This window comes from Python bivittatus, unplaced genomic scaffold, assembly GCF_059951505.1.
Source record: "Python bivittatus isolate LINGU-HERP-01145 unplaced genomic scaffold, Pbiv_v1 ctg000980_np1212, whole genome shotgun sequence".
In the NCBI taxonomy this organism is placed as follows: Eukaryota; Metazoa; Chordata; class Lepidosauria; order Squamata; family Pythonidae; genus Python; species Python bivittatus.
In genome coordinates, this window is record NW_028277125.1 from 35,152,299 (window position 1) to 35,168,210 (window position 15,912).

At 36.8% G+C, this 15,912-nt stretch overlaps 1 protein-coding gene across 2 annotated transcripts in view; it reads left to right on the top strand.

Annotated features, from left to right (window-relative positions):
• LOC103053686 (glypican-5) overlaps nucleotides 1-15,912 on the top strand; it is a 403,447-nt gene that overhangs the window by 40,556 nt on the left and 346,979 nt on the right. For both annotated transcript variants that reach the window (XM_088131929.1, XM_088131930.1), the window contains exon 2: nucleotides 6,286-6,447. In XM_088131929.1, coding sequence (XP_087988055.1) covers nucleotides 6,286-6,447 — 162 coding nt within the window. The remainder of the gene's footprint in view (nucleotides 1-6,285; nucleotides 6,448-15,912) is intronic.

Consider the following 15,912-nt stretch of genomic DNA (forward strand, 5'->3'; position numbering starts at 1 on the left):
GGAGTCGTCTCACTGATGAGCACCTGCAGTCCATCCTGAGAATCTCCACAACACAGAACCTCACACCAAATATAAACGAACTTGTTGCCAAAAAAAGATGCCAGGCATCCAGCTCTGATAAAATGACATAAGAGCAAAGACAACTGAATGATTTGATTTGTTATTGCTGAAAAGCACAAATTTTATTTATATTTCCAGGTTTTGTTATGCAGCATGTTCATATTTTGAATTTGTATAATTTTAACAGGATATATTTTTATGGAGAGCAAAATCTTTTGGGATATTTAAAATTTAAGTTTATTTTTTATATAAAATGACATAAGAGTAAAGAAATTTGAATGTTTGTTCTTTTAACGTTTACTTTATTTCTAACTTGTATAATTTAGACAGGATATATTTTGGAGAGCAAAATATCATAAGTTATTTAAGGTTTGAGTTGATTTATTCCGGAATAATATTCCTGTCTGTTTTTATTCATATTTATGTTCAAAAAAGTTAAGTTTTAAAAGTTTTAAAGTTTTAAAAGTTTAGTTTTAGTGTGTTCAATAAATGTTTATCCTGTTCGGCCCGCGACCTAAAGTGTGTTTTGGATTTTGGCCCCCTGTGCAATTGAGTTTGACACCCCTGTATTAGAATATTTCCCCAAAATCACAATTATTAAGATATGGAACAGCAGCTAGATGGATGGTCAAAACTAAATAAGATTTTTAAAAATTAAAATTCCAATAGTAACATTTTAGTTTCTAAAGGAGGTGTCTGTATGTGTGTGTGTGTGGGGGGGCTGGAATCAAAATATGAATTAGGAATGACATTTGAGTTTAGATTTTAATGTCCCAGTTTTGAATGCTATATACAAAAGTTAATTAGGTTTTTGGAAAAAAACATGTTGCATTTATTTAGCTTTAGCTTGATCTCTTTGATTTTGATGGGTGTCGAAGACTAAAACTAAATATCTCTGCAAATATTGCATACAATTGACTATCAAATTCTCCATCAAACTGATTCTAGCACCTATCAAATTTGGTTGGAAATTAGAGTGTGAAGTCAAATTCCACTAGATACCAAATAATGGTGCTAGCTATTTGGCAGATAAGGATTATTCAGAGACTATCCAATGAACTGAGAGCCAGTTTGGTATAGTGGTTAAGGCGTAAGGCAACCGGGAGACTGCGAATTCTAGTCCTGCCTTAGGCACAAAGCCAGCTGGGTGATCTTGGACCAGTCACTCTCTCTCGGCCTTGGAAGGAGGCAATGGCAAACCACTTCCAAAATCATGGCCAAGAAACCTGCAGGGACTTGTCCATGTAGCTGCTAGAAGTCAAAACTGTCTTGAAGGCACAATAAATAAATAAATAAATAAATAAATAAATAAATAAATAAATAAATAAATAAATCCATTCCATTCCATTCCATTCCATTCCATTCCATTCCAATCCAATCCAATCCAATCCAATCCAATCCAATCCAATCCAATCCAATCCAATCCAATCCAATCCAATCCACTATTTAAGTTGAAGTTGTAAGAAAAAAAATCAGGCTCTGTAACTATATGACAGATATATAGTCATTGGTTTAATTCAATTATTCCATTTTCAATAGCAGTGATCATATAAATGTAAAATGCCTGTCAATGATTTCTTTCTGAGAGGCTTCTGCTGTTTTCTACAGCCTCCCCTCCCACTGGGAAAAAAAAAGGTATCATCCACTTCTCTGGATAATATATTGTGTTTTCTGTTATGGATGAAAATTGGCCGTGCTCATTCCCTCCAACCATTTTTCAACAATCGCTTCATTGGCAAACCCTTGGCTCCATCCTATCTCTCATCCTCTATTGAAGCAGACCATGAGTGAATATATTGGCATTTGGGCATCTTTTATCACTCAGTCTGTCAAACTCTAGATTGTAAATTTGTTAGAGCAGGGATATCTCCTTTTGTGCTTTTTAAAAGTTTCAGTCCACATAGCATCCCACAAAATAAGCATTGGTTAAAGTCATTGCTTATCACACTTTATAATAGAAGGAAGAACTCCCCATCTTTTTCTAATTTTTAAAAATACAATATTTCAAACTGCTACAATAGCCCCTTTCATTAAACGCTTTCTAGCCTTAAATGTACAATTATCATGTTTATTATGAGTTTTCAACCAGAAAGCACAGAAAAAAGCAAGTTATAGACATATAAAACATTCTGATACTGGTCAACATTAAAATATACAAAAAACCCTTAAGGCTTAAATCTCTCTATCCAGTTAAATTTACCTTAAAGTTATCTCTACCAAGTACAATGGATCTCCCTTTGTTAAAGATTTAACAAGTTACTTAATAGGTAGATACATCTCCAAGTAGTTGACTAAGTGTTGTTTTCTGGAATTGATCACCACACAAAATTTGTCTTGGCCGTTAAGAAATTTTAGCCAACTGATCACTTAAGATATATGTAACAATTTGTTCACCACTTCCATTAATGTATTCCTATAAAAAGGATATAGTAGGTCATATTTCTCTGTAAAAGGAGATATGCAGCAATACATGTTTCACCAATTCAATCTCTCTTCTTCCACTAGCGCCCTAGGGCTGCTTATATTGATTTTCAAGTATGTACTGGCTAAAAACTCAATTCATACAACGTGAAATATGGCCAGAATAAAAACTTATTGCTGTTTCAGTATGATCATGTGACAAATAAGCAGCCAGTTTTTGTCTGCTCCTATCACCCAATAAAGGGATGTATTTCAAGGTGATTTTCAAATGTCTTTGCAAATTAAGGTCCCATAATTGTCCCTTAGACCTAGATGTCATAAATTCCAAGGGGGGAGGGATGAAATAAAGATGGAGTTTTTTTTTTCTTTTTTAAAAAAAGATGGAGGTTTTTCAATTGGACTGTCTTTCACCTATTTTTAGCAATTAAAACAGTATAACCATGCTCTAGCTTCAATTGTCACAAACCCCATTTCTAAATGCAAGATGGAATGGTCAAATGCAACATCTGGAGATGGCCAAAAGTGGTCACAAAAATTTAGATTGAGAAATCTGTACTGAACCATAATCTTTAAGCATGTAAACTGAAGCATCACATAGCAACCACACCACTTGGCTTAGAAAAGAGTAAGCACCATGGTAATACATTGCCCACTATCTGTCTAATCCTCATCATTGTCATCATCATTGCATCTGCATTCCTCAATGCCTTTTTCATTGAGTTTTTAAAGTATGCTTCCTATGTATTCAAAGATTAGAATTTAACTCAACTCTGCTTGCCTTCTGTTTGCCATCTATTGGGTATATTTTTACTGTCTTTTCAAACACTGCAAATTTTGTTAAACACATGTCTCACATACAATGTTCCAGCTGAATCTTCTACATCACTTGAGAAGGATGTTAGTTGCAAATTAAAATAATATATATTAGATATCAGTTATTTTTTTCCAATTTTGTACAACTGATACTACTAACTCAATGCAGCCTGCATTTGTTTTTCTGTCCCTGTTTGTGTTCAGTTTGCTATGCATTAAAATCTCTGAATATTTTATATCATGTTTATCCAGATATAATCCATTTTATATTCATGCTGCTTTGGATCCAAGATCCACTAGATCTCAATAGGAAGCAAATTAGCTTACTTTTATTGCACATTCTTCAGCTTTCAGTATTTCCAGAGAGAATATTGAGAATCCTATGTGAAACCCTGCAGATACATTACAATCTCTATAGATTAAATGGGCCATAAGGCATTCCTTTTGTTCATGTTAAGTATTTCAGTGACAGAATAGGTTTTGAATAAAAACAAGCAAACAAACACCATCTTGCTTTGTAGTTCACTTCCTTTACAGTAATTTGGGGTGAGTATTTTAATAAGGCTATGACAACATTAGATTAATAGAGTTTATTTGAAGGCAGTTGGGTTAAATTGGATTGAAAATAATCTAATTAAATGAATTGCATCAGAATTGATTTAACAATTCAGTGGTCTTCTGCTCATGTAGAAAAAGTTTTCTTTCCTGGTCAAATTGCTTTCTGAATCAGATTAACTCAGTTTGATAATCTGAGTTGAATTAATTTGGAATTCCAAACCAAATGTGTGATTTGAATAGAATCTAACTTAATATGCTCTTCTAATTTTTAATACAAATCTACTGAAACACCTTGCCTTGAAAACTGCAAAGGACTCGTCCAAAAGCAGTCACTGCAGAGTCGGTAACGACTGAGTGCAGGGAAAAAAACAAAAACAAAAACTGAATTTTCAGTATTGATATTATATTTCTCATGCAAGCAGCATGAATTATTCATTCTTTTGTTTTGTGTCAAGACTTTATCATATTATCTAGTAAACTGAGTCTTTAAAAGTTAGATTTTCTGAGAAGTAGTTATTAGCTGTGAGATCAGGTTTTCTGAAAAATAGTTTACCAGATTTTCTGAGAAATAATTATTGGCTGTGTGACCTGTTTGTTCTTTTATCTATTTAGAAAAAGGAACTATTAGCTGATGATAACTGAGAATTGACTGTAACATGCTCTAGTTTGTGAATTGAAATTGTAATTTTACATTTTGATGTTATCTCTAATAAAAGAGTAATACATAAAAATATTTTTGCATTTAGACATTTATCTTCATGCACGTTCCTCATTGAATGGCTTTGCCTTCCAGTTCTGGTAGATTTTGGTCATCCAAATTCAGTATCAATATATATTCTGAGTCATGAGGATCATAGAGAACCAGTTGACTTGCCTTTCTTTGGGAAGCTTACCATTATAAAAAAGATCTTCATTCAAGTTAACTGTTTTGGATAGTTTAATTTGGTTCCAAAGGCAGCATCTGCAGAAAGGTGGGTCATTGAATGCATTGACCCAGCAGCTTGGGAAGCTGGTGTGCAGATGTACCCGCAGCTTGAAATCTGGTATGCACTCCTCTGAGTGGTAATATGCAATGTGTCATTCAGTTATTCTACTGTCTGGATTTTTCTCCTTTCCTCACCCCCTTTCCCTGTGCATCTATTCTACCTACAGTAGATTCTACCTACAGTATGCTATGCATTAAATGTCATAGTGTGAATTGTGCTCTTTTTCAAGTTATTGCTCATTTAGGTATTTTATTTATTTATTTATTAAATGTATATGGCTGCCCATCTCTAATTTTGTGACAATGCTCATTTTCAACAGCAAGACTAGCTGAGTACAAAAAGCTTATACTGGACTTTGGTAGGGAAATACTCTCTCCTAAAACTAGTACTGAAGAACTGAAGTTTCCAAACTCACAGTATAATGCTCATGGTGAGTTTGAGACATTATAGTGAGAATGTGGCTTGCTTTATGCCTTGTCTTTAAATACTCTTTGTTTTGTATGGGTTTTTTTGGCCTGCAAAAGATTTGTGCCATTCTATTTATGAGCAATCTTTTTACTGTCTTTTGGCCCTGGTCTGCAGATACTGTATTCTCTTTAACCTTCTATGTGTTTGTCCAAGAAATTAATGGGGCAAGGAATCTTAGCCGCCAACTGCTGCTAAGGTCTCTGTGTCACCATTTCTTCTGTTTTTCCTGTAATGATTAATAGTTTTCCTGAAGATAAATATTTTCATCAAACCCAGTGTGAGATGCATAGGTAGCAACACCTGCAGAAATTCCATGTCTTCATGATATACAGTCTTGAGATGAAGAAAGGTTACATAGTCTGTTTTATAGTATTCAATAATACTGCTTTGTTTACTTCAGTGTCTACCATATGGATTTAAGGTTCTATAACAAACCATATATGTCAAAGCCAGTGATTTAGCCTACGGAATATGTATGAAAAAGAACCTGATGTTTTGCTTTGGATAAAGTTTGTAAGATTTCCTGTTAGATCCCCACTATATATTACATATCAGCATAATTTGGCAAGATATGGTACTACAGATTAAAATACAGCTACTGAACTAAGACTTCCAATGAACAGAGGTACCCCATATATTTATGAACAAGTTGCGATTACTAGCACAACTTGGCTGCATTATGATGGTTGTGTCACTCAAACAGGGGTAAGAAAGCCACACACACATACAGTTCTGTACCTCAACTCATGTACCTTCAAATACTTTCCCAAAAAACCAGAAAGTTTAGAGACTCATTTCAGCACATACAGAGATCAATGAAACTGTATTCAGATATTCAGTGCTTGAGCAGTGCAGAGAGTCTGAACACTTTATTCTTTAAATGACACAACATTACTTTGCCTGTAAGAAATGTTGTTGATCTTTACTGGTGTACTAAAGGCATTTTTACAATTGCCTTTTTTTGTTGTTGTTGCTACAGATTCCAGCTTACAGATTTGCCAACACAGATCACCAACATGTTGCACTAAGAAAATGGAAGAAAATTATCAAGCAGCTGTTCGAAGAGAGAGGATAGAGAACATCCAGACTCTAAATTTTGAACTGAAGTATATGATTGTTGGTCACATTACAGCTTTTCAAGGTAGGAACATTGACAACATTATGATGAAACTTTTCCATTTATATAAATATTTATAAGATCATGTTTGCTATATCGCTACTTCCAACATGATTGGTCAGATTTATTTGGTGCCTGACTCCAAAGTGACTATGGGTGGTTTACTCTTTAAGGGAATAAATAAAAAGAACAGAAGAGATCATGACTGTCTGGACAAAATATGCTACATATATTACAAAAACACAACAGAGGCTCCACAACCACCATTTCCCAAGGCCTGGGAGAACAGCCAGGTTTTTAAAGACTTCTGGAATAGTATCAGAGTGGAAACTTAAAAACAGGATGTAAAAGAAACAGTTCTCTAATATTGTTTGTCATCAGTCCCCATTAATCAGAGATGCACTTCTGAACATATAGGTTCTGTTTAATTATTGTGATATGTAGTATATGTAGAACTGTGGTTTCAGGAGTGGGTAAGGCAATACTTGTCACCTATAGTTTTTATGCTTTCAGCATCATAGTTTGATGAAAAGCATTACATTCAAGTGCAATTTTTATTTAATGATTAAAGGAGTCCTCTGATGAAGAACTTAAAAAAAAAAGTTTTAAAAGTTATATTACTGGAGTTTATAGAGCTGTATCGTGCCCTCCATGCCCCCAATCCTGCTATGCTGCCTTACTGTGGCAAGGGGAAGTTCCTGGAGGGATAAGTGAAAAATGCTGGGAGTGTATGTCAAGACTATATATTCTCACACGGTCACCCAAGGTATGAAGGTCATTCTAGCTGCCAGCTAAAGCAAGCAGGCTTCTATACTGGGCAGCAGCAATGTAGGAAGATGTTGGAAGTAGATGTTCACTTGAGTGATAATGGCAAAGTCATCATTTCATACTCCGTGGGAGAAGGCAATGGTAAACACTCTTGTTTTTTACTAAGGAAACCACATAGGTAGATCTATATAAAATGATGGATAATATAGTGCTGGATGATGGGCCTTTCAGATAGGATGGCACTCAGCACGATACTGAGGAAGAACAGATAATAGTACTAGATTAAAATCTTCATTATGCCTGGTTACTGATGTTGCCATGCAGGAAAAGAAAACCCAAAGTTGCAAAGACAGAATCATAGAAGGAAGATGGCACATAAGAAGCATGAACCTGGGAAAATTCAACACAGTGAAAGATGAAGTGAATCATCTACATACTGACATTTTAGGCATCAGTGAACTGGACTGGAACTGGACACTTTCAATCCAAAAAACATATTGTTTACTATTCAGGACATGAAAACCAAAGATGGAATGGCATTGTTTTCATAGTGAGGAAGGATATGACTAGGATAATACATATGTACAATGCTGTTGATAATTGAATAATATCGATTAGATTTTGCAGGCAACCCTTTAATATGATAATTATTCAAATTTCTGCTTCAACCACTGATCCAGAAGAAGAGGTGGTTGATAAGGTTTCTGGTCAAGTTTAATCTGAAATTAACAGAACTTGTGAACAAGATGTGCTGCTTATGGCTGAAGCCTGGAATGCCAAAGTCAGAAATAGTAAGGAGGAAAATGTAGGAAGACAATTTATCAGTTTCTGCCAATCCAATGATTTCTTCATTGCTAATACAGACAAACAAAAAGATGCCTTCATACATGGACATCACCAGAGGGAGTAAAATAAATCAAACTGACTACATTATTAATACAAGAAGGTGCAAAAGCTCATTTATAAAACAAAGATATGGCCAGGGGTTGTCTGTGGAACAGATCATGAACTGATCATATGCAAGTTTCAAGTTGAGCTAAAGTGGAAGAAGAAAGCTAACCAGTTACCACAATGTAATCTTGAGCCTATATCCACTATTTTCAGAAGAACTTCAGGAATCACTTTGAAGTCCTGAACTTCATTGATAGGGAACTAGAGGTACTGCAGAATGAAGACAAGGAAACTGTTAAGGATGAACGTGAAAAGTGGCTGCCAAAGACCAAGAGCAGAAGAAGGCAAACTGGATGTTGTATGGTAGAAATTTAAAAAGAGAAGAAGAGCCAAAGCCAAGAAAGACAATGAACTCAGGAAGGAACTTGATAATTTCAGAGAGCTGTTAGGAGAGACAAGAAGTAATATTACAGCAACATTTGTCAAGGTATCAAAGATGGAAACAGACATGAAAAAAACAAGGAAAGTCTTCTAAAAGATCTTTGAACTTAGAAGAATTATTCAACCTTGAATCAATATGCTAAAGGACAGCAATGCACAGACAGTAACTGACTCAAATATATCAGATGAAGATGGAAGAGTATACTGAAATACTATACAGTAGAGATGTCAATATTCCAGATACCTTATAATATATTCCATATTTACAAGAACCTCTAGTACTAACGGATGACATTAGATCAGTACTCTGGTCATTACCAAGTCAGAAGGCTACAGGAGCTGATGAAATATATGCAGAAATATGACAGGCAACAGAAGAAGAATCAGTAAAGATTCTAAGCAAGCTATGCCAACAAATCTGGAGAACAACACAGTGGCCAACAAATTGGAAGAGGTTAGTCTACACACCAATATCAAAGAGACAAGAGAGTGTGCAAACTCTGCACAATATCCTTAATTTCACATGCTAGCAAAATAATGCAACACAGATTAGAGCCCTACATGGAACTGGAGATGCCAGATGCTCATCTTTTAGAAAAGGCCAGAGAACAAGGAACATTACTGCCAATGCATGCTGGATAATTGAGAAAGCCTAACAATATCACAAATATGTCAATATGTGCTTCATTGACTAAAGAAAGGTCTTTCATTGTATGGAATATATCAGACTGTGGAATGTTCTTAGGAAAATGGGATTCCCAGAACATCTCATTGTCCTCAAGATAAACCTATATATAAGACAGGGAGTCACAGTCTATATCAGGTTAGCAAAGGAGTGGGACAAGGCTGGATATTCTGTCCTTATTTATTCAACCTACAGTATATGCTGAATATATGTTGAGGAGGCTGTACTGGAAGAAGATACACATGGTTTTAAAACTAAGGGGAAAATGAGGGGAGTAGTAGCATGGTTTTAAAACTGAGGGGAAAATTGGGGGAGTAGTGCAACTACTCTCTTAGGTGAAAAGCAAATATTCTGGAAGCTCTAGTAATAAAATAAAGAAGCACAGTGATAAAATGGGACTAAGATTAAATATAAAAAATAGCAAATTAGTGACAATAAGTACAGCAACCAGGCTTAGAACTAACAATAAAAATGTTGAAGTGGTGGGTAGTTTCTGCTTTTTTGATCGACTATCAACAGTAAAGAAACCACCAGTCAAGAAATATCTTGCAGACTACCAAGGGTAACAGTTGGAAAAAATATTCAGATGCCGTGATATGTCTGTACCTACAAAAGTCAGTATTGTGCAGACAATATTTCCTTGTCACAGTCTATGGAAGTGAAAGTTGGAGTTTGAAGAAGCAGGATAGGAAGGGCATTGATGCTTTTGAACTTTGATGTTGGAGAAGACTCCTGAGAATATTATGGACAGCCATAGCCAAGAAAACAAACAAATGAATCAATCCAGAGTTCTATCTCAAGGGAAAAATGACCAGGCTCAAATTATCATATTTTGGACATATGATGTCAAGATACAGTTCCCCTGAGAAGTCCATAATACTTGAAAACGTGGAAGGAAAGAGAAGAGGAGGCTGACCAGCAGCAAGGTGGATAGGCTTGATTATAATGGCAATGGTTGCATTATGGAATATCTGAAGACCCATGTTGGCAAGAGATCATTGTGCTGAAGGCCTAGCTATGTTGTCACTAAGAGTTAACATTGACTTGATGGCATATAATCAATCTCCTGCCATTATTAAACTTCCATAGGTTTCTATTTTGTGGGGCTGGTACTATGTTCTACAAAAAACATGGAATAAGATGTCTTCTATCATTAATTACTGTATGCACAGTGAATAGATGTTGCTGTAGTTTGAGGAGAGCTACCTACTATTCCTAAGTAACAGGTTTTATATTTTATAAGCTAATCATATAAACTTACTAAAGAGAGCTATAGTTGGTCATTTTCCCCCAATATAGTGTACATCTCCATGCTTATGTCTATATCAGTGTTGCAATTCTTCTTTGAAATTACTGTAAATATCAATAGTTGCTACAGAGGTTATCTTAAAGTAGCCAGTACTTGCCTGAGACACACAAATCTGTCAGCTTCACTTTTCCCCACATTTTAATTATTTGAATCTTAGGTTCTTTAAGGATGTACTTTTATTAAAAAAAAAAAAAAAACATGAACCCAATGAAATTCTCACTCATCCTTTGACCTGCTAGATCCAAGGGGTTTTTTTTTTTTTTTCTGTAATGTTGAAGGGAATGTTTCTGAATATTATCTGACACATTAGCAGTTGATTTTTAGAAAGGTCTGGTCTAGTGCTGCCTTAAATTGGATTGATTTTATATAGAGGTGTGAAGACATATGGGGAAAAATGAAAAAAATAATGGGAAAACCAGTTTTTCCTGTATCTTTTGGACTCTTGGATAATAAACTGGATTAAGAAAAAAAAATCAGTAGTAAGGTGAGACAGCCATCTCAGACAGCTAATTTTGGAAGTCATGGATGGTATCTGGTTAGCAATATTAGCAATTACCAAGCATGGCATAGGTTTAGTATTGGTCTAGGACTAGGAAGATCTAGATTTAAGTCTATTCTCAGCCATGGAAAGTCATTGGGTAACTTGCTTTCAGCTCAGCTAACCTCACAGAGTTTTTATTGTGGAGATACAATGAAAGAAGACCCCTTTGTAAGCTCCTTTGAACTTCTGGAAGAAAGGTGTAATACTAATACTAGGTTTCCTGACTCACATCCAGAATTTCTATGCTATGCACCTGAATTATATGTCTGGGGGTCAGTAGGAATTACTTCTGCTGTTTGATTGACAGAATTATCAATGAATCTTTAAAAAACCAAGCAATTTATTCTTTCCCTACTGGAGTAAAGCAATTTAAAATATAACAGCATCTTGATATTTCCTTTTCTGTGAGAAGTTAGTAGATGCCAGTATGTGTGAATACTTCCTGGAAGCCCACAAGCAGAACAACAAAGCACAGCTTTTTCCACTTGTTTGTCCCTGAGAGTTTCACATTTTTATAAATGTATTGTTATTTGGATGGTAGAAATTTGCTTTGGCTGTTTGGTATTCTAAACTGCAAGCAATAGAGGAGGGGAGCTGGGATGGAGGAGTGTGGAAGAAGCAGTTTGTTTTATTTCACTGCCTGGAAGAAAATAGTCCTAGGAGTATCCCACATGGTTTTGAAAATCTGGCACTGAGACACATTTGACTCCTCTGCTGTGCCAAAGGGGAAATACAGAGCCATTGTTGACTGACAGTAAATTATTCAAGTGATCTTTCAGCATCATTATAGAATAAAGCAAAGGTCAGAATAGATTAACCCATCAGACCCTGAGGTCACGTCAAGCAGCTTTATTGCTTAACTGAGTGAAATCAGTCATTAGACATTTCAAAGTAGCTTGAATTTACAAGCACTTTCCAGAAATGGCTGTCCAAATTATTGTATTGTAAATGATTATAAACTGGCTTTGTCCACCTTAGGTGAGAACATGCCAGCATTTCAGCTTTGCCTTCTTAGAATCTCAAAAGGTCATTTGTTCGTTGGGTTGGTTGAGGCTTCAAAAGGTGCTCTAAATCCTTTATTCAGATGACACTGTATCAACATTCTATTGCTTAAGCAGGGATCTTTGGTTTTCATTTCTTTTTTCATTCTGAAATCATTTTCCCTGCATTTAGCTTGGTTTATTGTTTTGTGACATCATTATGAAACATTAAAGCCAGCATGCCTCAAGCTGATCTGCTGACATAAGCCCCTTTCACTTTTCCATGAGACTTGTGCTGGTGGAACCATTGATACTTGGACGGAATATCAAATTAGCCAATTCAAAACCGGAGTGATCTGTTATATGTGTCTTCAGGAACCTATGCATTTTCTCTCTCCTTCCTTCCTTCCTTCCTTCCTTCCTTCCTTCCTTCCTTCCTTCCTTCCTTCCTTCCTTCCTTCCTTCCTTCCTTCCTTCCTTCCTTCCTTCCTCCCTTCCCTTCCCTTCCCTTCCCTTCCCTTCCCTTCCCTTCCCTTCCCTTCCCTTCCCTTCCCTTCCCTTTCATGTTTTGCTCAGAGTTCTGATTGCTTTCTTTTACATATCCCAGAATGTTTCTCTTAAAGTTTTTTCTAAATTATAATTTAGATGAGATAACAGATGTCTTTTCAAACCATTTTAGACAGAGGACAGACTTCTATAAAATAGGATACATGACACACTGCTCTATCCAGAAAACCATAAACTTCTTGCATTCAGGCAAGTCATCAGAAGATATGAAATAGAAAGAGTCCTGCTACTGATATTCCCAACAGTAAAATCATATTTTCAACCGCTATTCCCCTATCATTTTGCTTTAATTCAACAATGCTGAAATATGAATAACTGTAGAAAATGTAAAGTTTTACTATTTTTTAATTACATGGGTGCAAGCTTATGTTCAGACTTATGCTATGGTAATAAGGACAGTGAAATATCAATACTTCTCCAAATTTATTGCATTTGTGGAGTGCTGAGCAGGAGCATTACTTAGGGTGACCTTTTCCCTCTGAGGTTCTGGTTGTCATGAAACAGATTCAGAAAATTCTGATGACAAAGAGCCTCCTCTGGCTGAGTTGGTCAAATGTCAGCCCTGGGAATCAGCCAGCAATCAAGCACCTGAGGCTGACTCCTTCAGCAATCATCCAGAGCAGCTACACTGGCAGTCAGATGATGAGATTCCTGATCCCGAGCAATTGCCCAGGCCCTGTATGCAGCCTGTGTTCCAGAGAACAGAACAGAGGTATTTGGTGTGTCTTCTTGCCAGACAAGAGTGGCCTCAGCCTTAATTGGTTCCCACTTGCCAGTGGCCCTACCCAGCCCAGCACTGTTGGAAACAACTGAGCCAAACTGGACATTGTGCAGTCAAAGCTTGGAACTTATATGTCAAGAAACCCCTGACCAACTGACAACCTTCCCATGAATGCCTTGAATCTTGGACCATGACCTAACAGCACTTTCTCTCTAGTGGCTTGGAGTTGGACTCATTGCAGGCACTTTTGCTGTAAACTTTGCAGAAGTATGTTTGCAATTGTACATATACCTGCCACTGCTTGTTGCATTATTTGCATCATGAAGTACACTTCTGAAACCTCATCTCTGGGTCCATGCTTGGACTGGAACTGGACACTGGTACCCCAGGAAACTCTGCTAGCCTTGAGGACAAAATTGCTCAGATTTGTTCTGAGTTGGATGCTGGATGGGCAGAGTCTCATGAGATGACAGAGGTAATATCTTGCAAAACTACCTGGGACTCCTGTGACACATGAGAAAGTTGATTGAGTATTTTGTGATATGAGCTTGGTTACTTGCAAGTTAGATCTTTGCCTTACATGTGCAATCAGAGAAGGCATGACATTATGGGTACAGGTGATGAATGCATTTTTGGTGGAGAGGATACTACTGCCTTCTTAAAGGTGGTTGTCATGCACCCTTCCCTAAAAAGCCATATCCTCATTTGGTTGTCCTATTGATCAGTCTATAATGTACCATTTTTTAGTAAGCTTATTGAGAAGATAGCTGGGCTTCAGTTAGAGAGGATGAGAAAGATGATCTGGATTCATTCCAGTTAGGTTTCAGTCCCGGTTGTGGGATGGAGACCACATTGGCTGTGTGTTTGTTTATTTATTTATCGAATTTGTCACCGCTCATCTCGTTAAACGACTCTGGGCGGTTTACAAAACAATTAAAATCAATTAAAATTACAAAATTACAATAATAAATACAAAATAAAAAGATCCAAAATAATTCCTATATTGTTCTGTAGCAGGACCTTAAGGGAGTGCTACATTCTTCTCATCCTGTTAGGTCTCACAGTGGTAGTCAATTGATCATGCTATCCTTTGGTGCCATCTATGAGAGGTAGGGATTGTTCTACATTTGCTCTTCAGTCTTTCCTTACTGATCAATTACAACCGGTGTGGTCCTGATGTGAGGCACCCCAGAACTTGGTTCTCTCTTTCTCATCCTGTTTAACATCTATATGAACACTAGGGGAGATCATCTATCAGTTTGGGGTTAGGTACAATCAGTATATTGCTGTATATCTCTAGCCCAGGCCAAGTAGAATATCCAGTAGAAATCCTACCCCAGTGCCTGGAAGCTGTGAAGAACTGTATGGCATAAAGCAGAATCCCAGCAAGATGAAGTTACCATAGTACTGTCAGGCCCAGCCCAAGAACAACGATGAAACAGTCCTGTCTAGCACAGTTCCTTTATTTGCTTACACTTTATACACAGAATCTTGCCAAACTAAATCTATACTACAGCAACTAGTGCATATACCCTGTGAGATTCTAGGGAGTGGCTCTCCTGAATCTCTTTCTCTTCTTATGCTCTCCCTGCAGACTGTGTTGCCTCTTGCCTCCTCCTGGAATGCACCCCCTCCTTCCTGATAGCCTTGATCTCCCACATCACTCTCCTCCTCATAGATACATTCCATCACAAGTACAAAAACCACGTTTCCATCTATTGCTGTAGAAGGGGTTGCATTTATACTTTAGGAACTAATTCACAAACTGGAAGTTCTGCTGGACTCAGAGCTCCTGCTAGAAGACCAAGTAGAAGCTGTGGCTAGAAAATTATTTATCCAGTTTTGACTGTTTTGCCAATTGTACCCTTTAGATAGGAAGCTGCTGAAAAATTGCTGAAAACTGTGATTGATGCCCCTTGAAATAAAATTTGCTTTATTTATTTATGAAATTTACATGCTGTTGAATCTTCTTGATTCATAGTGTTTTACAACAACATACTAAAATGCAATAAGTAGCCACATAAGAAAATATACAGTACACACAAGATCAAACCAATAATATAATAGCAAATAAATAAATAAATCTGAGTAAAAGTGAACAGTCATTCCCTACAGGCATTCTGAATGAGTTTGGTCTTGCCCATCTCAGGAGGGGTCAGTTTAACGTCTAGAGGGATACCATTCCATAACATAGTCACCATGATGCAAGTGTGGTACCATGAGTAGCTTCTCCCAGCAAGATTTCCTTAGATGGGTTGAATATGGTTAGACTGGGTTGGACATAGTCAACCCAAATACCTCAGTCAAAACTAGCACTTTGAACTGCATCCAGAAATCTACTGGGTAGCCAATGCAGAGCTAATAGGTTATGTCCTCCTGCTCCAGGAAGGGTCACAAATGACATTCCAGTTAAAGCTGGACAAAGGTTTCCGGGCCACGGCCTCCATCTAGCCTTCTAACAATAGTCATGAATCCAGCAGGACCCCAAAGTTATGGACTTGCTTCCTCAGGCGCAGTGCTACCTATTGAAGAGAAAACATTAGAGCTGAGAGAAAACCACAAGGAATAAACAGTAAGACCAGCTTC